General features: G+C 42.0%; 1 protein-coding gene across 1 annotated transcript in view; it reads left to right on the forward strand.

Moving 5' to 3' along the window:
- Nucleotides 1-26,627, forward strand: part of RAD23B (RAD23 homolog B, nucleotide excision repair protein) — a 65,711-nt gene extending 39,084 nt beyond the window's left edge. Inside the window, exons 4-10 of the mRNA XM_050948290.1 lie at nt 414-706; nt 2,610-2,665; nt 7,101-7,228; nt 12,972-13,101; nt 15,797-15,924; nt 17,257-17,427; nt 25,292-26,627. Of these exons, the coding sequence (XP_050804247.1) occupies nt 414-706; nt 2,610-2,665; nt 7,101-7,228; nt 12,972-13,101; nt 15,797-15,924; nt 17,257-17,427; nt 25,292-25,405 (1,020 nt within the window). The 3' untranslated portion in view covers nt 25,406-26,627. The remainder of the gene's footprint in view (nt 1-413; nt 707-2,609; nt 2,666-7,100; nt 7,229-12,971; nt 13,102-15,796; nt 15,925-17,256; nt 17,428-25,291) is intronic.
- The last annotated feature ends 430 nt before the right edge of the window (nt 26,628-27,057 follow it).

The following is a 27,057-nucleotide window of genomic DNA, read 5'->3' on the forward strand; positions in this document are numbered from 1 at the left end:
AAGGAATTTCCTCTATAAACATTGTTACTTATAGAATATTTATGAAATGTACATTTTATAAAAAGGTGTAGGCATTCTTTTAATGTACAGTATTTGGATTTGAATGTACTTGGTTTTGAAGCAAAACATGAAACCTCTAACATAGTACTGGATGTTGTAATTATGTATTAAATAATTACCTCAGTTCTGATTGCAAAATGATGGCCTTTGAAAATGTGTATCTTTAAATACCTAAGATATTGTAAATTTAGGTTTTTTAACTATACACCTTCGTATTTTTAAAATGTCTTTTATAAAATCCACTAAATGGAGAGTTTGAGTTTGCAAGTTACTATCTGAAGCATAACTGGTCCTTGCAGAGCATACTTAGGGCAGGAATGTGCTATCTTAATTCTGTTTCATTGTTTTTGTAGCCCAAAGCAGCAGCTGCTCCGGCACCATCACCAGCTACAACGCAGCAATCAAATGCTGCTGCTGCTGCTGCTGCTGCTGCTACTACTACTACTACTGTTAGTTCTTCTACAACAGCTGCTGCAGCCCCTGCACCAGCTCCTCTACCAGTCCCTGCTCCTGCCCCAGCCCCTACCCCTCCAGCACCAGCTGCAGCGGCTTGTGAACCTGCACCTGTAAGTGCCACTAAAGAAGAGAAACCAGCAGAGAAGCCCATTGAGGCAACAGCTGCTGTCAGCCCAACATCAACTGACAGGTATGAATGGGCCACTTGGAAATTGTTGAAACCATTCCATGTGAAATTGGCCATTATTCTTTCCTTTAGCTTTGATTTAAATTAAATCTACCACTAAAGTGGGACATGGAGTGAAAAGATGGCTAATTATTTTTCTCCATTACAATAGTTTTTATATGGCTGTCTGGCTGGTGTGAAGCTTTGTAGAGTGCACTACCTTTTTTCAGGGAAAGGACGGTCTTACGATTGAATTCCAGCCCTGTGAATTTGAGAAATCTAGGTTCTATTTCTGGCTTTCTCACAGACATATCTGACCTTGGGTGTGTCACAGAATTACTGTGACTCTGTTTTCCCATCTAAGTTCAGTATACTTTCCTGTTTCCTGGGGTATTGTGATCCATAGTGAATTAATGTCTGTAAAGCCGTTCCAGACTTAAATGGATTGCCGTCCATAAGCAATGTCTTGAAACATCTTAGTTAGATGCACTAGACACATTGTTAAAGTTCTTATTCTGACCAGAATCTCACTTAGTTTCTGGAAAGAATAATTTTGTAAGGAATCTATTGTACTGACCATTGCTAAATAGATTCCAAAAGATTGACTTATTCCATCTTACCACTATTGGAAAATATCCAGAATAAAAGCAATCCTTGACCCAGCTTCAAAGGTCTGTGGGAGTTGGGTGGGTTGTGACAAATTGCATTTGACATTTGTGTCCTGGGGAGTTCAGAGGTTGAGAACCTCTTGTCTAGATCTTGTTTGCCCTTCCCTATTCATTTTGAAGATGGTAGTTGACAAATACCTCAACCACACGAAAGGGTCTGAAGAGAGAAGAGTTCTTGGTTATTGAATTACTTCATATATGGGCTGATATAAATGAGTAAAATGTGGATACTCACTTATACAAGCACTTCTTAGTTAAATACACTTTTTGTCTTCTGGATTATAAATATTAAAATTCACTCAAGTGATGGTGTGGGCTGGAAGGGGCAGCAGGAGATTCAAAGATGGCCCAGAAACTGGTGTGAGAGAAAAGAGGAAGGCTACAAATAAAACTTCAGGCTGAATATGAAATAAGTCTTTGTGTAAATGCCCAACTCTGAATTAGAGATAGGAAGAGTGTAGTAATGGAAATATAATCTTCTTTTTAAAATCTTTTTAGATTGTGGCAGGAGGTTTTAACCATAAATCCTCTTGCTCAAGCTGTTGCTTAAATAACTGTCCTCTGGAGTATGGCTGTGGATTTCACTGACATTGGCTAGTAAAAACAGATCTCCCTTCACTCTGTAGCATTTCTAGCTCTGGTAAATCTTGTCAGTGCCAAATGATAGTGTGGTAATCTTTCCAGAATATTTTTCTTTATCTGTAGAAAAATTCACATCCATTTAAACAGTGTCTTCTGAATGGTTGTCTTTTTGGAAGTGGATTCAGACAAACTGTGGGAACAAAGGTCTTCATATGTTGCAGGAATTTTAAAGGGAATGGATAAACTTTGATAAGTTGTCCTTCAAGGGGTGATACTGAGAGATTTTAAAAAGTGCTCTGCACTGACCTAACTCGGCTCCCGCTGAATTCAGTGTGAGTTTTACTGTTGACTTCCGTGGGAGCAGTTAGGCAAACACTGAGCACTTATGAAAATCCCATCCTACCCTTACTTTTCTCGCAGTCCTAAAGGCAATATTTAGGTAAGCAAGTGTCAGCACTTGAATGGATAAGCGGTATTCCAAATGTGGATATTCTTGATGGAAATCAGCAAGAGTAAGGGTTAAAAACAGTAGCATTAACTTAGAGCACAGAAGTGTGTAAATTCTGGCTTCGTACCAGGTCATAGACACCCTTAATTCCTTTAGTTCCAGATGCTGCTTTTACTTACCAATTATGTATTCCAAACTTGTATATTTGAGATCTTGTTTTGTCTTGCAGTACATCAGGTGATACTTCTCGATCAAACCTTTTTGAGGATGCTACAAGTGCACTTGGTAAGTGTTTATCTAAACTTTGGCTTGCACTTAAACCTTGTTTCACTGCAGCTGAAATAAATGGTGGGTTAACAGATAAGTTGTTTGCATTCTCACCTCTACTATACCTTTTTATCCTCAAGATTATCATCAAAGCACTGTTCCCAAAGAACAGAGGTAAATGTAGTAAAATCAACTTCATATAAACATTCTTCTCACTTTAGTACAGAGGTTCTTTCAACTTATATTCAAAGATGTGTTGTATAAAGACGGGAAAACAAACTTATAACATCCCTTCTGGTTTTTCCGGATTTCTTATACTCTTTCCCAGTGATTCAATTTGAAGTGGTTTGAATGGAGTACTGAGTGTGCCGTGTTTTGTTTTATGTTATGGCCATTAAACACAACCAATGACTTGCACTCTCTGACATTATGTCCACAATATTGAAAGAACTGTTCCAACTTTGACAGTACTATGTAGCATGTGCACCCAGTGAATTTAGGGTCACTAGTTTGAGTGCAGTCCTGGTCACAAATGGTCTCTGCAGTAATTATCTCTAGATATAGTGCAGTGACCTGTGAAGTGAGTTGCTGGTCTTAATTTATAGCACATGCAGTGCTTATTATCCGTAACTCATAAGACTCTTCACAGAGGTGAGTGGGCATAAACTCACATTTTTTAAAATGTGGAAATGGACTTAGAAAAGAAATGAATTGCCCCAGATCACGCATCACATTAGCAGAGTTGGATCTAGAACCCAAGTATCCTGACTCAGTCTGGTCTTTAACTTGGCCTCTGGGCCATATTACATCCCAGAGAGGATTTTATGGAAGGACATTTTAGTGCCACAGTCTGTGCAGTAAAATGATTACTTTCTACGGAGAGGTCCTTCTCTCTCCACTTGAATAAACCTGCTGCTCCCCCTTCATATGCTGCAAGGATGGATGGCACATCTGTCAGTGTTTCTCACTGTGTAAAGTAGCTGACTGTTTACTCCTTTTTCATTGGAGCAGTCCAGATTTCACTGGAGGTTAGAATATCCACAACTGAATATGAATGAGGTACTGATGGATTGTCAAAATAAAAAAGTGGATCCTAGAGTACCAGTCACAAGCCTGCTTTAACACTACTTAGGAATGACTGGAGAAATCAAATTTGAGTGCATGGATTGCTGTTGACTATAGATGCATAAATTACCAGTATTCAGATTTCTCCTTCATCTTAGTCAGTACGTACTGCAGTAGGCTAGAATAAATTGACCTTTATCTTTTTCAGATTTCCTTTAGTTTTCCCCATTCATCTAGTGTTCTAGTTTACACCTGAATAACACTGGTGGTCCCAAAAGGCACTTGAAAAAAAGTGATCAGTTTAATGTGGTTAGGGACCAGGGGTTAGGTGATCTTCACTTGCAGTATGAATCATGTTTTTGCCAGTCTGAGTTTGTGATTTGTGGTATGAGTAAATGTGGCGGTAGAAAGAATTGCTGATTTGGTAAGTTAAGATCACCTCACCTAAGATGATTGTACTTGTACTGGTTTTCTGCCACTGTTTCTCAAAACACAAATCTATTACTTTATAATTTTATATTTTAAGAAGTTTCTTTCTGTAAACTTGGAAGGCCAAGGAGAGACAATGGTTAATATCTTATTGCAGATGCACACACACAACCACAGTACCTTGTGCATGCACTTCTTTAAACCTGAGCCAAAGTTATTGACCCTGCATTGACAGTTTTAGTCTAGGTGATACTCACTCAGAATTGAACTGATTTTTGTTTAATGTTGAATTGACATTACTAGTGCCATGGGGAGTCCAGCCCTATACGTGGTTTACTGGGTTATTTTGGATAAGCCAGTGGCTTATGTATGTTATCTCCTCTTACCCCCTAAATTCATTGTAGATAATAAAGAGTTTGTCTACACAGCAGTGTAAGCCTAGGGTTGATGGGATTCCAGTCAGCTGATGCATGTCAGGGAACCCTGGAATTGTGCATCTACGTTGCATTTTAACCCTAGGTTAAGAGTTTTCTGACCCATGCTCAAACCTGGGACTCTGGCATCCACACTGCTGTGGCCAGATCTGAGTCAAAGAAACTCTATCCCAAAGTGCCTAGGACGCCTGACCCCGCAGCTGTCGACACTCTAGCCCTAGTAACATAATGCACTGCAGGGAAACTCTACTGTCCACCTTGTTTCCTAACTGTGGTGGTGCTATTGATGGCACTTTAGTGTCCACAAGGAGTACATGAGTACGTAATCTGAATAATTAACTCCTTTGTTGACTGTTGCAGTAGAATGACTGCAGTTTTGAGAAGGTTGATGCTGAACTACCATATACTCTGAGAATTGGGCTTTCCAGCTCTCAGCTGAGATAATTAGGACATCAGTCTCCAGGGCTGTCAATCTATTAGGATGAAACTTTGCAATTCTTAATTTTTAAAATGGGATGTTCAGTGAAGGTATGTTTGGTTGGCTTTTATTTTTGTCTGTTTTGAAGTTAGATGCAAAATACAGGTTTCAGAGGAAAAACGCACACAGCCCAGCCTAGCAGTTCCCTGCTGCCTGGATGGTGGGGGTCATCCCTTCCCCAGCTGTGCTGAGCTGGGAGCTCTGCTGCTCTCACCCCTGCATGGGAGCTGCTTGGTCCCACTCTGCTCTCTGTCCTGCTACCAGGCCACCCTGCCTTCCTTCGGGCTGTGTGTGCAGGGGTGGCCAGGCTGTGTGCTTGGTGAGGGAGGCGGCTGGGAGCCAGCCCCAAAATATGAGAGTCTTTTCCATTGTTACTTAGCACTCCTAGCAGAGTACAATTAGCAAATTTAGAATATGGGTAAATAACAGGAAAACAAAACTGTTAGTAATTGCTGTAATTGCAATTATGAATGGTTTTCACAACCTTGCTCAAGTGACCTGTCTGTGTTCCTGGTATCTAGAACAGTGATGTACAGATCCATTGAGTCAGTTAGTGCTGATCAGCTCTGCCACACTTAGCCCCTCACCACACCATGAAAGTTGTCAGGTTATAGTTCAAGGTAGAATCAATCCTTGACTTGACTTGTGTAATGTGCTCCTTTTTTAAAGAAAGGCAGCAAAGCATTTAGAGTAAAATGACTGATTTTTGCATTTAATAGTAATGTCTGAATGTACTTTCTAGGTTCTTACACTGAATTTTTTTCCTTTTAAAAATCCTTAAGTATGCTACATATGATGAGGCAGGGCATGTGTGCACTTTTTCCCCTTCACCGTAGTGTTGGGACCTCTGGAGCATCTTCAGATGTGTCTAAGGATGGAGACAACAGCCTAGTGTAGAAAGCCCTGCCTAAGAGGGCTGTACACCAAGCTGCTGCCTATGTTGTCTGTAATACCCCAGGAGTTCAATCAGTTTTTAATGAAGAGAAGATTAATGAATAACTTGATCAGTCTGTATGTACCTACATGGGAAACAGACATTTGATAAAGGGCACTAATCTTATCTCTGCTCTCTAATCTCTCAGGTAAAACAAGATCCAATGGCTGGAAGTTTGAAGCTAGACAAACAAACAAGAAATGAAGTGCAATATTTTAATAGAATACTTAACCACTGGAACAGTTTACCAAGACTTGTGGTGGTTTCTCCATCTCTGCAATTTTTAAATCAAGATTAGATATTTTTCTAAAAGATGTTCTAGTTTATCCAAGAAGTCCTGTAGCCCATATCGTATAGGAGGACAGATAAGATCAGACTGCCTTGGTAACTTAGAATCTATTAAGTTAGGAGGGTGTCAGTTGGTGGGGCCTTAAATATGTAACACACTCAATTTTGTTGGACCCAATTCACTATCCACTGACTGTTTAAAAAAAAAAAATTGCATCACTAAACAGCACTTCAAGCCTTCTGTTACTTTTCAGAATTTCCCTCCTCTGCCATCTTGGGTTGATCCATCCACTGCTTTACTGTGCTGTCCAGGTGGCCTTCACTGTCTCGCCTTACCACGTTGCAGTGGTGCAGAACTGTCAGTTGGTCCACACTTACCATTGATGACCATTCCAGCTGTTGTGTTAAGTCGTCATTTGGCTTTCCAAAGCAATTTGGCACAGATTTCGGCTTAGTGGGATTAATATCCAGCCTTAAACTGCAGGAAGCCTTTTTAATTAAGCCAGGAACTGAATATTAGATAGCTGTGAAAATGCCCTTGACCTTAGTGGAGAGTGAGGAAGAGGGATTATTAGTACAAGGAGTGTCACAAACACATTGAATCTTCCATAGAAGCCTGCATTGTGCTCTGTCCCCGGGAACTCTGCCATCCTGTTGAGTCCTTAATACAAAACTTGAACATACTGAAAAATGAAATAGACAGAAATTGGCAAGTTTAGTGTGACTTTCCCTCACTTCGTGTCGAGTGAATGTCTGTTTTGGCATTTCTCAAAGTCTGCTTGCACCCTTTTACCGCATTTAAAACTGCTATTTTTGCCCCTCTAGTGACAGGTCAGTCTTATGAGAATATGGTGACTGAGATCATGTCAATGGGCTATGAGCGAGAGCAAGTAATTGCAGCACTGAGAGCCAGCTTCAACAATCCTGACAGAGCAGTGGAGTACCTTCTAATGGTGAGCTATTTTTTCATGTTTTCGCTTTCTCCTCATCTTTTCAGAAGAATTTATCTTCGAAAAAGATACAATTTATAAGAGATGAGTAAAAGTCCACAAAGGAACAGCAGCTTTAAGCAGAGAGACTGGAAGGTTGAGAAATGGATTTTAAAGAGCCTACTGCCTTAAGGGTGATATTGGTGTCTAAATTTTGTGATTACCATATTTCATACTCATTTATTTGGCTGTGAATGCAAGGTGTGTCTAAAAATTTTGAAGCTGACATGTTGTGGTTTAATTAGCTATGCCCTATCTCAGTAGGATACTGCCTGTATCAGTGAACTAAAAATGATTCTCTTATTGTGACCAATTGAGGATAATAGTCACTGTTTTTTGTATTGGCAGCTATAGTGTCACAAAACAGACCAAGCCCTTAAAGCTGTTTGTTCATCCTTGGTACTAATCATGCTATGGAACCTAGAGAGCATATCATGTATGCATAATATTAACTTAGGGTCTGGACTTCAGTGTTCTCTTTAAATAGTAGTTAAACTTGGAGAGGAGTTGATCGATCAATCTGCTGAACAAGAGAAAACCTGTCCGTAGTAAGACTGGCTTTAAAAATGCAGTGCACTTCTATTTGCTTGAGAGGAAATGGAAAATGGCTACAAGTCCAAGTGAATCTTGTTACGTTACTTCATATGTTGAAATCTTCCTCATTCTATTTTGGTATTGGGTTACGTTCAGTTCTGTTTCTCAGCCTGATAGGTTACAAGCAGCTCTAGAAATGAAGAAAAATATGAAAATGGACATGGAAGCTCAGTGGGACAGATGGAAATTTAATGCATGTTTCCAGTGTCTCCAGTTTTGGCTACCTTTTGGGTTCATTTGAAACGGTCACTTTTTTCCCCAACATCAGATTCCCTTTGCTATTCCCCATTCACACTTAATGAACTTAATTTCTGGTTTATTTTGAGGCTGAGATATACAGATCATGTGTGAATGTGGCTTTCTGTAGACCAAGGAAGGAAAAAAACTGGTTTGAACTTCCTAGGAGGAAGCTTTTGAATTGGTAACTGTTTTCCATAGGCATCATTCATATGTTAATCCTTCAGGTTACTACTTACAGTTTTAAGTCAGAGCTGCACTTGTTACTTATGAGCAGAGCTTTGGAACTGTGCTCCGGCTCCACTCCAGCTCCAGGCAAAAACCTGCAGCTCCACTGCTCCGGAGCAGCTCCGCACTCCAGCTCCGGGCTCCGCTCCAAAGCCCTGCTTATGACTCATTTTCAACATAAATTGCATTTAACTGCTTCTGAAAATGACTTCAAACTTTAAACTGCAAGGACTAAACATTGCACTACAGAATAGATGTAAAGCGACCTCAATCCTCCCCATTAATGTTATAGGTTTCACAATGTTAGTCTAATAATAGAGAAATTTCTTTACATAGCTGTTTAATAAGCCACCAGTAAGAAATTATTTTTAATGACGTAAACTTCTGCATAGTTCCTGTGTGTCTGGGATTGGGGCTTGATGAGGGATAGCTAGCTAATCATAGAAATGTAGGGCTGGAAGGGACCTTTAGACGTCATCTCCAGTGTTTCTCAACCTTTTTGATACCAGAGACTGGCTTGCTGCCTTCCTAAACTGTGTCAGGGAAATCTCAGAACTGGTAAGGAGGTTGCAAATCATTGAGAAACACTAATCTAATCCAATCCCCTCACCCTGTGCCACTGCTGAGGCAGAACCAACTAACTGTACCTAGACAGGTGTTTGTCTAAACTGTTCTTCAAAAGCTCCAGTGACGGGGATTGCACAACCTCTCTCGGTAACCTATACCAATGCTTAACTAGCCTTATAGTTAGAAATTTTCCCCAGTTTCCAACCTAAATCTACCTAGCTGCAGATTAAGCTGATTACTTGTTTGTCTTGCCTTTAGTGAATATGGAGTACAGTTCATCACCATTGACTTATGGTCATCTTTTCTCCTAAGTCATCTTTTCTCAAGACTAAAGATGCCCAGTTTTGTAATCTTTCTTTGTAGATCAGGTTTTCTAAACCTTTTACAATTTTTATTGCTCTCCTCTGTGTTCACTCCAGTTTATCCAGATTGTTCTTAAATGGTGGCACCCAAAATAGGACATCTACTTCATATGTTTCACATACAATGCTCCCATTAATACACCCCAAAATATTAGCCTTTTTTACAACTACCATCATAATTGACTTATATTCAATTTGTGACCCACTATAACCCCCAAATCCTTTTCTGCAGTACTACCACCTAGCCATTTATTCCTTATTTTGTTTGTGCATTTGATTTTTTTCCTTCCTAAATGTAGTACTTTGCACTTGTCCTTATTGAATTTCATCTTGTTGATTTCAGACCAATTCTTCAGTTTATCAAGGTAGTTTTGAATTTTAGTCCTGTCCTCCAAAATGCTTGCAACCCTTCGCAGCTTGGTGTCATCCACAAACTTTATTAGCACACTCTCCACTCCATTGTCTGAGTCATTAATGAAAATGTTGACTAATACCAGACCCAGGACAGAACCCTGTTGGGACCCCACTAGATCTGTCTTTCCAGTTTGATGCCAAATCATTGCTCATTATTCTTTTGATGAGTTTTTTTCAATCAGTTGTGAACCCGCCATTCGGTAATTTAATCACATTTCCCTAGATTACTTATGAGAATATTTGTCAAAAGCCTTCCTAAAATCAAAATGTCAAGTCTGTTTCTCTCCCTCCCAATCCAGTAGACCAGTAAGCCTGTCAAAGAAGGAAATTAGGGTTGGTTTGGCATGATTTGTTCTTGATAAATTCATGTTGGAGGTTACTTCTTATCCTCTAGATGCTTACAAATTGTTTTAATAATTTTATTCCAGTATTTTTCCAGGTATCAAAGTTAGGCTGATGAGTCTATAATTCCCCAGGTCCTATGTTCCCCTTTAAAGCTAGATACTGTGTTTTCCCTTCTCCCTCTTGTACCACATCAGTCTTCTATGAATTCTCAAAGACAGTTGCCAGTGGCTCCAAGATTGCTTCAGCAAGTTGCTTAAATACACTAGCATGAATTTCGTTAGGCCCTGCTGCCTTGAATACGTTTAACTTACTTGAATGTTCTTTAACATGTTCTTTCCTTATTCTGGCTTATGTTCCTTCTTCCTGTTATAAATATTAATTGTGGTAACAATTAACCCTTCTGGTCACAATTAACCCTTTTAGTGAAGACTGAAGCAAAATAGGCATTAAACACCTCTGCTGCCTTTGTATCATCAGTTATTAGCTCTCCTTCCCTGCTAAATAGTGGACCTACACTTTACATTAGAAGCAAAAGAGAGGATTTATAGAACCTCCTCATATTGCCTCTGTATCCCTTGCTAGTTGCAACTCATTTTGTGCCTTTCGCCTTTCAGATTTTGTCCCAACATGCTTGTGCTGTTTTGTACTCACCTGTAACAATTTGTCCATGTTTCCATTTTTTGTAGGATTTCTTTCTGATTTTTCAAGTTACTAAAGAACTCCTAATGCAGCCATATTGGCCTCTTACTGTTCTTCCTACTTTGCTTTGGATCAGAATAGTTTTCTGTTGAGCCTTTAATCTTGTCGCTTTGAGAAACTGCCAGCTCTCCTCTCCCAAACCCTTAGATTTTCTTCTCATGGGACCCTGTCTACCAGTTCTGGGCTTGTCATAGAATATCAGAGTTGGAAGGGACCTCAGGAGGTCATTTAGTCCAACCCCCTGCTCAAAGCAGGACCAATTCGCACTAAATCGTGCCAGCCAGGGCTTTGTCAAGACTGACCTTAAAAATTTCTGAGGAAGGAGATTCCACCATCTCCCTAGGTAACGCATTCCAGTGCTTCACCACTCTCCTAGTGAAGAAGTTTTTCCTAATATCCAACCTAAACTTCCCCCACTGCAACTTGAGACCATTACTCCTTGTTCTGTCATCTGCTACCGCTGAGAACAGTCTAGATCCAACCTCTTTGGAACCCCCTTTCAGGCACACCTCTACCTCGATATAACGTGACCTGATATAACATGGTAAAGCAGTGCTTCAGTGTGGCGGGGCTGCGCACCCCGGTGGATCAAAGCAAATTCGATATTATGCAGTTTCACCTATAATGCGGTAAGATTTTTTTGGCTCCTGAGGACAGCGTTATATCGAGGTAAAGTTGTAGTAGAAAGCAGCTATCAAATCCCCCCTCATTCTTCTCTTCTGCAAACTAAACAATCCCAGTTCCCTCAGCGTCTCATCATAAGTCATGTGCTCCAGCTCCCTAATCATTTTTGTTGCCCTCCACTGGACTCTCTCCAATTTTTCCACATCCTTCTTTTAGTGTAGGGCCCAAAACTGGACACAGTACTCCAGATGAGGCCTCACCAATGTTGACTAGAGGGGATGATCACGTCCCTTGATCTGCTGGCAGTGCTCCTACTTATACAGCCCAAAATGCCATTAGCCTTGGCAACGAGCACACTGTTGCCTCATATCCAGCTTTTTGTCCACTGTAACCCCTAGGTCCTTTTCTGCAGAACTGCTGCCTAGCCATTTGGTCCCTAGTCTGTAGCAGTGCATGGGATTCTTCCGTCCTAAGTGCAGGACTCTGCGCTTGTTCTTGCTGAACCTCATCGGATTTCCTTTGGCCCAGTCCTCTAATTTGTCTAGGTCCCTCTGTATCCTGTCCCTACCCTCCAGCATATCTACCACTCCTCTCAGTTTAGTGTCATCTGCAAACTTGCTGAGGGTGCAGTCCACGCCATCCTCCAGATCATTAATGAAGATATTGAACAAAACCAGCCCCAGGACCGACCCTTGGGGCACTCCACTTGATACCGACTGCCAGCTAGACATGGAGCCATTGATCACTGCCGGTTGAGCCTGACAATCTAGCCAGCTTTCTATCCACCTTATAGTCCATTCATCCAGCCCATACTACTTTAACTTGCTGTCAAGTTTTGTCTGCTTTTTTTAAAAAGTCCATTGTCCTTATTCAGCCGATCACTCTTTTCTTTCCTTAATCATGAAATGGTCGATTTCATGATTCACTTTCAGCGAAATTGCTTTTCACTGTCGGATTCACAACCAATTCCTCTGTTAGTCAAAATCAGGTCTAAAATGGGTATCCCATGGTTATTTCCTCCACCTTCTGAAACAAGATGTTATCCTCCAGGAAATGTTCCAAGAACTGCTCAACCCAAATAAGAATATTGAGGGGAGCAATTAAATAACTAGATCTGTACCTCTGACAGAGCCCATTGCAATACAGACTTGATGTTTAAGGGTCCTAAATCCTGGTCCACTTCTGAACTATTGAGTTCTGTAGGCAAGAGTGTTCTTAACCATCAGTGGCTGGCAACAAGTGCAATCCTCCCATTTGGATGTGGCCCTTATGACAGTTATGTATCGATTACCTCTATTAAAGTCATAACGAAGCACTTGCCATGCAAAAAACGTATTGGAACACTGCGCTTCGCTGGATTAAGTGCCAGTAAACGTCCTAGTGCAGTTCAAGATGTTGAGCACTAAATTGTTGAGACCTTTCTCTCTTTTCAGTTTGCTCAATGCTGTATTGAATGATTTGGAGCTGTTTGTAGGTTTGTTAGCAATAGTGTCTGCATTTGTAGTGTGTTAATTGGTTTATATTTGCAACAAAAGTACTGAGTCTTATTTCTAGGGCAAAACAAGTGCAGTGAAACCATTAATTTTGATCTCTGCCCATGAAAATGCTGTAAATTGTAACATGATCCCTGGATTTAGGGTATCCCCGGAGACAGAGAGACTCAAGCTGCAGTTGATCCCCCTCAGGCAGCAAGCACCGGTGCTTCTCAATCTTCAGCAGTGGCAGCAGCAGCAGCAACCACAACTACGACTACTAGTTCTTCAGGAGGTAAGATGGTCTTTTGTTTATGGGTAGCTGTTAAGCAGTCTCTCTGTACTAGATGTTTAAATAGTGGGTTTAAATTCATGAGGCTTTTCAAAGTGAGAGACAAAAGAGCAGCAGAACTTGCTTGGAGGAAACACTTGTGGGTGAGTAGATCTGTAATGTTGGGTCCATAGTTGTTCAAATTCCCAAACACCACTGTTGGTTTTATACCCACTCTGATCCAATATGTGTGGTTTTAAGTTTCTGAGATCGCGGCTATGGACAACTTCATATTTCCCCAAGCTCACCTCTGGCTTCTTAATGTCTAGAATTAGAGTTGTAGCAGTACATCACTTCAAAACTTCCTCACTTGTAACCCCAGAATGTTAGGTTTAATTTATGAAAGTGTCCATTTTTGTATTGCCTACTATAATAGGCAGCCTTGCTTGTGGCCACTTGAAATTTTTAAACTTATTAATAAGCTCTTTGGAGCTCTTTCTGTTTGTACAGTGCCTAGCACAATGGGGGCCTGGTCCATGACCAGGGCTCCTAGGCACTACCGTAATATAAATAATAATCAGGGTCCTCAAACTCAAAATGTGGCAAATACTCTTAAGTAGGTGATCTGTGAGAGCCTCCCCTCTCTTGCACCTACAACAGTGGTACATGGAAAATCAATGTTGACAAAATAAAATGGTATATTTCCTTTTTTTAATATAGTAAATGTCTTCTCAGTGCAACTCAATTTTCAGTCTTCATCACAGTGTTTTTCTTTTTATTGTCCCCTCTCCACCTGTTCTGCATACGTACTTGATCCTCGGTTGCTTTGCTTCCAGTGATGTACCTTTCTAGCTAGTGACTCTAGTTTGTCCTCCTGTGTAGTACCCAACCCTAATAGAAGCAGCTAAACTGGCTCCACTATTTCTGGCTTCTCCATGCCTCCAGCTTTTTTCAAAGAGGCCTATAAAAGTAGCTGGAAACAAAGCCAGCACTACATGTCCACCCAGCTCTTAATCAGCTGCCATGAAATGCTCAGTGAGCCATCTCAGTTTGGGCTCTGCCGTACATAGACCAGTCTTTTGGGTAAGCCTTTGAGGGTGCATGGGAAGAGGACCTGTTCATGAATATCATTTTACCTCCTTCACATATACTACCTCACAGCAGCAGAAAGCTTTGGAGTTTTCTGCAAGGGACCCACCAGTCCGGCTACTAAGTTCAGAGGACTCAAACTTGCCTTAACATAAGCATTTAACAAGTACCTATCATGTTCATTAAATGCAATGTGGTTGCAAAGTTACACTGTCAAATATAAAGCTTCAAACATTACTTTTCAAAGGAGCCCCTATAGTTTCTTCTGCATAATTTTGAAAAGTTTGAGCTGTTGTGTGGAGACATTTAAGGGAGTGCACATACATCATCGGGAAGGTGGCAAAAGGAGTAACACTTGGAATTGGCACTCCCAAAATTAAATCTAGTGTGAGGAGGTGGAGAGTGTCAGTAAGCGTGTCAGCTCATTGCTATTGCTAGTCCTTCATACTTCAGTGAATGCTAAAAATAAATTAAATTGCCTGCTACATTTTTGTCATTGTAATGACAAGTTTTGCTTTAAGTTCTGCCTTTTTTGTGTGTACCAGAATAAAACTACACCCATGCTGCATATTATAAAGGCTTTTGCTGCTGCTTTGCATTTTTATCTTTCAGATGTGGATATTTGGGAGGGAGTTATATGGTTCACAGACACCAATTTTTTGACCTCCTCTAGGTTTAGCAGAAACATCTGTTTCTCCAGTATGTTGAATCATCCTGCTCTTTATCTAAAAAGCAAAATAAAATGTTGTATGCTTGTTAAAATTAATTCCGCTATGAAGTATACAGAATGGAAAACCACCCTTGGAATCTTACGTTCTTCTCTTTAAAAGGTTAGATGTTAGTCTTTATTTGAGGTGATACATTTTCATTACTGTTCATGGGTGGTTGGAAAGTAGCAGTTCAATGTGTGAAGGGGTGGAGAAGCCTCTTAAAAGACGTTGTACCAGTAAATGCTGGTCCCAAAGAGGCTGAACATTTTGTCTGCTTTTACTTGATCTCAGCAATTCAGCTGCAGTGGTCTTCAGATTAGCTCTCCAGTCACCATCTCATTGGAGTCTGAGACACCACTTTTAAAGCCACAAGATCCTTTGAACTTATATATTTTGCTTTATCCCTTTGTATTACATTTTACTTTTTAAACTGTAACACTGTGAAATGTTAGTCCCCAACATGGCACCACCTTAGGCCTTACGAGACCAAAGTCTGCTTTTATTTTTTTTAAACTCATTTTCTAAATTCTAATGCAGTGTTGCTTGACATTCTCTTAAACTGAAGTTTTCTGTATAGAGCCACAGAACAGGAGCTGTGTGGTTATTGGTGAGGCAAGCTTTGCTACCATTTCACTGGTGCACCTCCTCCCTAAGAGAGGGGCCACTTCTATGGGTGAGACAGGTCCTGCTGCCAGCTCCGCTCCTTTGTCTGAGCTTGTCCGTAATAAGGCCATTGTGAATATTGTACACTTCAAAGACCTGAGTCACCTTGAAAGGAATTTCACATTACCCTCCAATTGTGAAACTTCAGCTAATCCAGCTTTTTTCCTTTTAATATATATTGTTGGTCTCATTTACAGAAGCCACCATAGTAACTTCTTTTGCTTTTTTTCTTAAATGTATAACTGTTTATATTGCAGGACATCCGCTTGAATTTTTACGAAATCAACCTCAGTTCCAGCAGATGAGACAAATTATTCAGCAGAATCCTAATCTGCTGCCAGCATTGCTACAGCAGATAGGACGGGAAAACCCCCAGCTACTGCAGGTGACTTAAGCACCATGGGATATCGTGTCTAGATCAGGCAAGGGCGTTTTAATGTATCAATACTAGCAATGTGCCCTCTTATTTTCATGGTGTGTGAAACAATTTTATGACTGGAAAGTACTAGGATGGAGGCTTTCCTTCTGCACCTCGCCCAATTTGGCCACAAACCAAAGTACTAGATACTGTCTCAGAGTTCATAGAATCATAGAAGGCTAGAATTGGAAGAGACTTCAGGAGGCCATCTAGTCCAATCCCCTGCTCAAAGCAGGACCAACACCAACTGAATCATCCCAGCCAGGGCTTTGTCAAGCTGGGCCTTAAAGACCTCTAAGGATGGAGATTCCACCATCTCCCTAGGTAACCCATTCACCACGCTCCTAGTGAAATAGTGTTTCCTAATATCCAACCTAGTCCTCCCTCACTGCAACTTGAGACCATTGCTCCTTGTTCTGTCATCTGCCACCACTGAGAACAGCCGAGCTCCATCCTCTTTAGAACGCCCTTCAGGTAATTGAAGGCTATCATCAAATCCCCCCTCACTCTTCTCTTCTGCAGACTAAACAATCCCAGTTCCCTCAGCCTCTCCTCGTAAGTCATGTGCCCCAGCCCCTGATCATTTTTGCTGCCCTCCGCTGGACTGTCTTCAATTTGTCCCTATCCTTTCTGTAGTGGGAGGCCCAAAACTGAATGCAATACTAGAGATGTGGCCTCACCAGCGCCGAACAGAGGGAATAATCACTTCCCTCTATCTGCTAGCAATGCTCCTACTAATGCAGCTCAAGATGCTGAGTCACTGTCCTTAAATTCTTAAGATATGCTTGCAAATTCTCCTAGTTTTCATTTTCTTTACCACCTCTCAAATGATAAGTGTGGTGAGTGGGGTGGGAAGGAAGAAATCAAACTTTTTCAGAGAAGGGGAGCTATAGAGACTCAACTGAATTAGGATCATGTGTTAGAAATAGACAGTAGGTATTCCTATAGTCATATCTGTGACGAGTCAAGCTTCCTCATAGCTGTCTTTTTGGCCAGTGAGAATAATGGAGAAACAGCCTTAGTTCCTGCACAGAATGCCTGACAGCTTATTTCCTTTCTACGGGATGCAGAGTTTGTAAGGGAGTAAGGAGGTAGCTGCAGCATGACTCTGGTAACGATAATGGCGTCTCTTCTCAGTCAGAACCTGCCAAGCATTATTCTCAAAATTAACCAGGCTTCTATAATATTTCTCTAGACCACAAAGTTCACTGCAACTAGAAACTTTTAGTTGCCGGTTGGCAGGACTGAACACGCTTTATTTCAGTGTATTGCTTCCTTTTGTTCTCCCATGCACCACAGCAAATCAGCCAACATCAGGAGCATTTTATTCAGATGTTAAATGAGCCCGTTCAAGAGTCTGGTGGCCAAGGAGGAGGTGGCGGTGGTGGCAGTGGAGGAGTAGCAGAAGCTGGAAGTGGTCAGATGAACTACATTCAAGTAACACCTCAGGAGAAAGAAGCTATAGAGAGGGTAAGCCACTTTTTTGGGTTTAAAATACTTTACATGCTCTTGCTATCTTTTTTTTTTTTCTCTCCCAAGATTAGGCATTGTGCAGGTGAAAACCTGCACTGAAGCTGTATGTGAAGTTGATATCTTACTTCTGTGAATAATCTTAATTTTCCAGTGTAAGATTTACAAGCTGTTGTAGTCTTGGCCTGGTGGAAATCATGTCCTTGCTGTAAGGCCAGTGCTTCCCAACCTCTTCTGGAACCTGCCTTTTTAGAAGAGAAGCTTAAAAGGCCATGCAGTTGCAATCACAACACTGCAGTTTGAAGTGGCCAGGGGTCCACTGTGCACATGCATAACTGAATGAGAAGAATAGAGCCCTATTCAGGAAGAGGATAAAACGAGTTCTTTGAATGATAGCTCATGTCGATTCCGATTAAGTGTGCACATGTCATGTGCACAGTTATCGGAAAGGTTTTTTCTCTAGCAGCCCCCATTGGGTCGGCTGTGGAGTCCCCTGGAGTGGTGCCTCCATAGCACTCTGTATAGACCCTGCTGACCCGGCACCTCCTCAGTTCCTTCTTACTGCCAGTGACAGTCGTTGGAACTGTGGTGTCTTGCTCAGCAGGCTTGCACCTTTCCCTAGCTCTGTTCACTTAGTGTTTGTTTTCCTTAGTTAGTTATTAGTGTAGTGTTAATAGTTCACTGTCGGAAGTCAGGGGGGTTCTCCTTCAGCCCGACCGTGCTCTCACTGGGGACTCAGGGCATGCTTATGTTCCAGGGGTTCAAACCCTTCAAGTCCTGCAATAAGCCTATGCCAACGGGCGACCCTCATGACGATTGCTTGAAGTGTCTCGGGGAAATATATCAGACGGATAAGTGCAGGATTTGCAAAGAGTTTCGCACAAGAAAGGAGGAGCAGGACTTTAGGTTGAAGCAGCCCCTCATGGAGGCAGCACTTAGACTGCAACCAGCCTTGGCACGGCAGGATCCGGCACTGAGTGCATCGGTGCATAGTGCCCTGTCAGCGGTGGAGATGGCACCGTGGAAGGACTGAAGAGACCCGCGTCACCGCCGCTGTCCAGTGTGGAAACAGTCAGAGATGACTTGGCGTTGGTCCCATTACCCAGGTCAGAAGTGGCATCGGAGACAAGAAAGGAGTGGTTCCCTGACTTTGGGACCCAACCCCTTGGAACCGGCCAGTGGGGTGCATCCCAGGGAGGAGCCCCCAGTGCCAATAACTTTGGAGCCAGCACCATCAAATTCAGTCCTGCAAGAGGGATCGTTGAGTCTGGTGCAATTGGACTCACCGTGTCAGGTGGTGGAGGAGTTACAACTGCCTTCCACCCCAGATACATGTGAGACCGCGAGAGACATCATAGACATGAGGGCACTGCAGTCCCTGGCCCTTCGCACCAAGCCCCCAATGCCACAGCATGTGACACTGTCCCAAGAAAGCCTTCAATGCTCCACGCCTCAGCACCGCCAGGGACGAGTTACCATTTGGCATCCCACCACTGCTCAGAGTCCTAATCCCCAAGGCAAAGCGGGGGGGGGGGGTGGAGGGGAAGGAGTGTCTCTGACCCATTCTAGACCTGTAAGGACTCAACAAATTGATGGTGAAGTTGAAGTTCCATATTATCTCCCTGAGCACGATTACCTCTTCCCTGGATCCAGGAGACCGGTATGCTGCCCTCAACATGAAAGACATGTACTTTCACATAGTCATTTGCCCCATGCACAGGTGATTTCTAAGGTTTGTCATCAACCACAAATACTGTCAGTTCATGGTCCTCCCATTCGGTCTGTTGCCAGCCCCCTGAGTTTTCACCAACTGCATGTCAGTCATAGCAGCCTTCTCAAGAGACAGGTGCAGGTATACCCCTGCCTCGAGTGGCTGGTCGGGCGCGCTAGGAAGCAGGTGGAATCTCAGGCCTGGTTCATCAGATCCGCTTTCGAGAGACTGGGTCTCCTCAACGTGAACAAGTCAGTCTTGTGTCTGACCCAGAGAACAGAGTTCATCAGAGCAGTGCTAGACTTGGTGCAGGCAAGAGCATTTCTGCTAGAGACACGATTTCAAGCCATGTCAAACATCATTCAAAGCCTCAGGCAATTCCTGACCACTACTGCAAGGGGTTGCCTACATCTCCTTGGCCACATGATAGCCTTCACTTAGATGGTCTGGCGTGCCAGGCTGAGGCTCAGACCCCTGCAAGCGTGGCATGCGTCGGCCTGTTGCCTGGGACACGACAAGCTGGTCTTAGTAGTGATGGTACCAGAGCACATACTCGAGTCTCTCCAGTGGTGGCTTGACCCTCGGATGGTGTGCAAAGGAGTCCCCATCCACAGCCCTCCTTGTCCCTGGTAATGGACATGTCGGCTCTGGGTTGGGGCACGCATTTGGGAGATCTACAAATGCAGGGCCTATGGTCTCGGGACTATCTCTCTCTTCATATCTACATCAATGACCTCAGGGCGGTACACCTAGCATGCCGAACTTTTTGCGCCTGGCTGCAAGGTCAGTGCATAGCAATGAGAATGAACCAACACCACTGCCATGTTTTACATGAACAAACAGGGTGGAACCCATTCCTTCTCCCCATATCGAGAAGCCCTCAGGCTCTGAGAGTTCTGTATAGGACGCTTCCAGGTGAACGGAGTGGACTATCTCCCAGGGGCTCAGAATGACCTGGCATACCGTCTCAGCAGATTGTTCCACAATCACAAATGGTCCGTCCATCCGGAAGTCATACACGCCATCTTCCAAAGGTGGGGGTTTCCCTAGGTCAACCTGTTTTCCACCTGCAGCAACAGGAAGTGCCCGATGTTCTGCTCCTTCCAGAATCACAGCCCGGGGTTGGTCACAAATGCGTTTCTGCTATCCAGGGGAGGCTGCCTGTTGTATGGCTTTTCCCCATTCCCTCTGGTGCACATGGTACTTCTCAAGGTCTGCAGGGACCTTGAGGGGAGGTAATCCTGGTGGCCCTGGCATGGCCTCGACAACACTGATACATCACGCTCTTGGAACTATCAGTGGACACTCCTATTGTGTTGCCACTTGACCCCAACCTAATCACTCAAGACCATAGTCGCTTACTCCACCCAGACCTCAGGTCTCTCCATCTCATAGCTTGGAAGCTTCAGGGTTAAACCCCATGGAACTTCTATGCTTAGAACTGGTAACAGAGGTCCTGCTTGGCAGCAGGAAATCATCCACTTATCTAGCTAAGTGGAAAATGTTCACTTGCTGGTGTGCCCAGCATCACATCCCTCCAATCCAGGTGCCTATACCACTCATCCTAGAGTACCACCTACACCTGAAACAACAAGGCCTGGCAGCGTCGTCCATTAAGGTACACCTCGCTGCTGTTTCAGCCTTCCACCCAGGAGTATCTGGACACTCTATATTTGCGAACCCCACGGTGAGATGTTTTCTAAAGGGCCTGGAATGCCTCCATCCGGAGATTAGATGGCCAGTTCCTGTGTGGGACCTGAATTTGGTCTTCTCCTATCTAATGGGCCCTCGTTTGAACTGATGGCAACTTGCTTCCTCCTCTGTCCTACAAGGTAGCTTTTCTGATCGTCATTACTTCAGCCCAAAGGGTGTCTGAGTTGAATGCCCTCACCTCTGACCTACCTTACACGGACTTCCACTAAGCCGTTCAGAAAGTCAAACCAGCTATTCATAGTCGTGGCATCTGCACATACTATCAGTTAGCCAAAATCCCAGCTCCCGCACTTAGGGCACACTCTACAAGGGCACAGGCCTCATCGTCGGCATTCCTGGCCCAAGTCCCAATCCAAGAAATCTGCAGGACAGCGACTTGGTCCTCGGTGCATATGTTCACCTCTGATTATGCCATCGTCCAGCATGCTACAGATGATGCAGCATTAGGCAGAGCAGCGTTTCAATCAGCAATTCCATAACTTGGACCCCACCGCCTAGGTAAGGCTTGGGAGTCACCTAATTGGAATCAATATGAGTAATCACTTGAAGAAAAGAACGGTTACTCACCTTCTCATAACTGTTGTTCTCCGAGATGTTGCTCATGCCCATTCCAAACCCACCCACCTTCGCCCATCAGAGTAGCCATCAAGAAGGAACTGAGGGGGTCATATGTAGAGCATTACAGCAGCACCACTCCAGGGGGCTCAACAGATTACCTGATGGGTGCTGTTAGGGGAAAAAACTTTCCATCGACTGTGTATGCAGCATGCGCACACCTAATTGGAACGGATAGGAGCAACACGTCTCAAAGAACAGTTACAAGAAGGTGACTAGCCATTCTTTTTTGCAAAAGCTTCAGTTACCAATGCTGGAAGTATAATAGTGCTTTGGTAATGTGCAGGGGGAGTGCTTTTTTTGTACCTTAAAATTGATTCCTAAAGTATTCAAACTGGCTCTGAATTTTGGTAGGAAGTAGACGAAAGTCACTGCTTAACCCAGTGATTTGACTGTTTGAATTTTTGCTCTGTAGGTTGCTAAAAATACTAGTAAACATCTAAATAAACTTGCAGATCTGCAAGGCCTGGAAATGTAATGCAGTGAATGTATTAAATTCCACTTGCTGCTCAGTAAAGGTGACAGATGTAGTAATTTGGAACAAAATGAAACTTGAACAGTTGTGACTAAAATTTGTAGAGTAGCCTGCGGTTGCATTATTTTGCTAACTAGAAGCAGAGCTGTGGAATTTTGCAGTAGTCACTAGATTGGAGCATTAAAGTGTAAAATGCACAATAATTTTTACCTCTACCTATCAGCACTAAGGAAATAGTTAAATATCTAAATCTGGATTTGTATATCAAGGAGGTGCTTCCATGCAGTTCTTTTAAAACAGTTTTTTTTCTATAAATAGTTGCAAAGCAATAATTCCTAGAGCTGTCAAGCGATTAAAAAAATTAATAGAATACCATTTATTTAAATATTATTTTTTGATGTTTTCTACATTTTCAAATATATTGATTTCAATTACAACACAGAATACAAAGTGTACAGTGCTCGCTTTATATTTTTTACTACAAATATTGGCATTGTAAACAAAAGAGAGAGTATTTTTCAATTCACCTACTACAAGTATTGTAGTGCAATCCCTTTATCATGAAAGTTGAACTTACAAATCATCATAGCATATCAGAGTTGGAAGGGACCTCAGGAGGTCATCTAGTCCAACCCCCTGCTCAAAGCAGGACCAATTCCCAACTAAGTCATCCCAACCAGGGCTTCGTCAATCCTGACCTTAAAAACCTCTAAGGAAGGAGATTCCACCACCTCCCTAGGTAACCCATTCCAGTGCTGCACCTTCCTCCTAGTGAAAAAGTTTTTTTCCTAATGTCAAACCTAACCCCCCCCCCCACCCCCACTGCAACTTAAGGCCATTATTCCCTGTTCTGTCATCTCTTACCACTGAGAACAGTCTAGATCCGTCCTCTTTGGATCCCTATTTCAGGTAGTTGAAATCTACCCCTCACTCTTCTCTTCTGCAGACTTAACAATCCCAGTTCCCTCAGCCTCTCCTCATAAGTCATGTGCTCCAGCCCCCTAATCATTTTTGTTGCTCTCTGCTGGACTCTCTCCAACTTTTCCACATCCTTCTTGTAGTGTGAGGCCCAAAACTGGACAGAGTACTCCAGATGAGGCTCACCAATACTGAACAGAGGGGAATGATCATGTCCCTTGATCTGCTGGTGATGCCCCTACTTATACAGCCCAAAATGCCATTAGCCTTCTTGGCAACAAGAGCACACTGTTGACTTATACCCAGCTTCTCATCCACTGTAACCCTTCGGTCCTTTTCTGTAGAACTGCTGCCTAGCCACTCAGTCCCTAGTCTGTAGCAGTGCATGGGATTCTTCCGTCCTAAATGCAGGACTCTGCACTTGTTCTTGTCGAACCTCATCAGATTTCTTTTGGCCCAGTCCTCCAATTTGTCTAGGTTCCTTTGTATCCTATCACTACTCTCTAGTGTATCTACCACTCCTCCCAGTTTAGTGTCATCTACAAACTTGCTGAGGGTGCAGTCCATGCCATCCTCCAGATCATTAATGAAGATATTGAACAAAATTGGTCCAAGGAATGACCCTTGGAGCACTCTGCTTGATACCGGCTGCCAACTGGACATGGAGCCATTGATCACTACCCATTGAGCCAAACGATCTAGCCAGCTTTCTATCTACTTTATAGTCCAATAATACATAATTATTGTACAATACTAGAATTTTGTACAATAAAACCTGCATTCAAAAATAAAACAATGTATAGCTTTAGAGCCTACAAGTCCTTGCTCAGACAAATTTGTTTGTGTTTGCAGAAGATAATGCTACCTGCTTCTTGTTTACAATGTCACTTGAAAGTGAGAACAAGTGTTTGCATGGCACTGTTGTAGCCAATGTCACAAGATATTTACATGGCAAGTGCGCAAAGATTCATATGTCAGTTGATGCGTCAACCACTATTCCAGAGGACATGCGTCCATGCTGCTAACGTGTTCTGCTCGATAACGATCCAAAGCAGTGTGGACCGGCGCATGTTCATTTTTATCATCTGAGTCAGATGCCACTAGCAGAAGGTTAATTTTCTTTTTTGGTGGTTTGGATTCTGTAGATTCTACATCAGTGTGTTGCTCTTTTAAGACTATTGAAATCTGCTCCACGCCTCATCCCTTTCAGATTTTGGAAGACACTTCAGATTCTTAAATTTTGGGTCAAGTTCTGTAGCTCTCTTTAGAAATTTCGTATTGGTATCTTCTTTGCATTCGGTCAGATTTGCAGTGAAAGTGTTCTTAAAATGAACAACTTGCTGGGTCATCATTCGAGACTGCTATAACATGAAATATATAGCAGAATGTGGGTAAAATGGAGCAGGAGACATACAGTTCTCCCCCAAGGAGTTAAGTTACAAATGTAATTAACACATTTTTTAAATGGGCATCATCAGCATGGAAGCATGTCCTCTGGAGTGGTGGTTGAAACATTTTTAATTCATTTTTATGCAGCAAAGGATTAACTCTAGAATAGCTTCAAAACCTCATAAAGAGTGTAACATTTTTCTCCTGTCAGATGCTCAGCACACTCCAGAGCTCAAATGCCTTATGTGGTGTTACCGCTGACATGGGCTCCATAGAGGTACACTATGATAAGTCTCCCGATTTGATTAGGGATTGATATCCTCCCCTGGTTAAGAGCACCCAGTGTCTCAGACTAAGCGCTGGTCTGGTATTAATTTAGAATATGTGCAGAAAATCTTGTGACAGAAAACACATATTCCTTAACCTGACTGACTTATAGCTAGCTAAAATGAAGACCTAAACAGAAGTGTAAAGTGGATAAATTCAGCACTCAGTCTTGTCGATCCAAACCTAATCAAGTAGTCAGAGGTTAAAGGTCTTCACAGCAGCCATTGCATTTGCCTGCTCGCTCAGTTAAAATCACTCTTTTTGCTATAGTCAGGTTCCCCAGTGTCCTTGCATTCTAGACCCTATTTGCTACAATCTATACTTATTGCTAAAGGCACTGAACTATCATACTATTCATATTTCAGATGTGCTTTGTGTTGAATGAATTTTAGCTACAGCAGTGCAGCATTCAGCTGCTATTTCCTGGTGCCTGTTTTATAACTTATTACAGCAGCGAAAGCATAGTGATGTGACTTAATGTACTCAGTCAGACTGACATAACCACTTTTTAAATGAGAACTTAATTTGAGGTTACTACAAGAAATCAATTCAATTCAAAATCTCTAGTAAATAAGGGATGGTAAGAGAAGTCTAACTGTGGTCACAACGTTTATTTGAACAAATGACTTAAATGGTGAAATCCTAATATAGTAAACATTCAAGGAGTTTTAATATACTTAAATGTAGTGGTTTCTAAATGCATCTCTCTTCTTTAGTTAAAGGCATTAGGATTTCCTGAAGGACTTGTGATACAAGCATATTTTGCTTGCGAGAAGAATGAAAACTTGGCTGCCAACTTTCTTCTACAACAGAACTTTGATGAAGATTGAAAGAGAGAGACTTTTTAATCTCACGCTTCACACCAGTGCATTACACTAACTTTGTTCACTGGATTGTTTGGGGGTATTTGGGCTCATATCCACAATACTTGGTGTATGGTATGGGGGGAGGGAGAAGAAAACATAGGAAACAAAGCAAGGATAAATAAAGCATGTCTGCTTTAAATTGGCAGATGCAGCAAATCACACAGTGTAAAATACTACACAACCAAAAATCAGCTTCTGCAGGTATTTAGTTCCTTCTATAAATTGTAGGTTAACTTTTTTTCTAGGTTTTCACTTTTACTGTACTAGTTCCAGAAACGTAGTGTAATGCCCTGCTTCATGTTTGTTTTTACTTAACATTGGTATTGGAAAATAGCTTTTGCTACCTAGAATCTACAATCTGTATTTCATGGCAACACTGGATAATGGCTTTGTGAAATCTAAAAGAATTGAGCAACTGTAAACATACATGCCAAAATATAAGGGGGTTATTTTGCTGCTTCAGATGTATTAAATTTAGTGCAAGAAGCCCATGATTTCATGTTAAATGCTGGATTTAAGAAAAAATGCCTTCAAATGAAAACTCATTACTGTTATGTTAAAATTTATTGATCATTGAATTAGACTCCCTTCTAACATGATCTGAGAAGCTGTACACATACAGGCAAACTTATTTTCCTGTTTACGTCTTTTCTTTTTGGGGAAAAAATGATAGATATCTAATTACTGTTTACTTCAATGTTACGTTGCAGTAAAGGTTTTAAAAACAACCGTTGCATGTTTGGTTTTGATGTATCCCTTTTTGTGAATTGAGCACTTTTTGGTCAGCAAAAAAAAAAAAAAAATGCAAACTTCACTTCTCTCCATCATAGTGAAATATTTATTTATTAACAAGTCAGATTCCACTGTACTTCCTGTTTTATTAAAGTTGTTTCACCAGTACAGCAGGAAGTATTTCAAAACTAGGTATCTAATGTTGTAATACCTTTTTGTTTTCTTTTTTTCATCTTCTGTGACAACGTAGGACCACTCTAAAGCTATTGGCGTTGTATTGCTCTTGAAAGGATTGTAATGTTCCAGGTACTTCTCTTCAGGAAGGACATTATGTCTATAAATTGCTGTGTGGGGGAATTCAGAACCTGAGAATTAGGCAAACAATCAAGTTATTGCATCCCAAAACATTATGCACACCTACTTTTCCTTCTATTAAAAGTAAGCTCCAATTGTAGAGTTCTGAGTCTTATTTCTTGGTGCCTCATTGTCAGTTATTTTGAGTGCTGAGTGGCTAATTCATTGAGCTTCCTTAAGTACATTTTGGCTTGGCAGAGACAACTTTTAACTCTGCTGCAGTGCTGAGGAGGAAAATTAATTTTACTTTCTCCAAAAATCTCTTGTACAACACTTCTTGAACATGGGGTGAAAATAAGTCATCACTTTTTGGGCATAAAGCAATTATATTTTAACTCTCTAAACTCTGTGTTTAACCTTTGAGCTCTCCATCCTGGTTCATCTCTATTTTTAATGGTACAATTCTGACCGGAGGAGGGACTGGGTATGGAATGGGTAGTCAGTATGCTGACTGATCTCATTGTTCACCGTCTACAATGAGTCATGGACCTTGGAAAGGGAATGAGATGGGGGAGAGTAAAAGAAACACA

The sequence above is a fragment of the Gopherus flavomarginatus genome, chromosome 3, assembly GCF_025201925.1.
Source record: "Gopherus flavomarginatus isolate rGopFla2 chromosome 3, rGopFla2.mat.asm, whole genome shotgun sequence".
Taxonomy (NCBI): domain Eukaryota; kingdom Metazoa; phylum Chordata; order Testudines; family Testudinidae; genus Gopherus; species Gopherus flavomarginatus.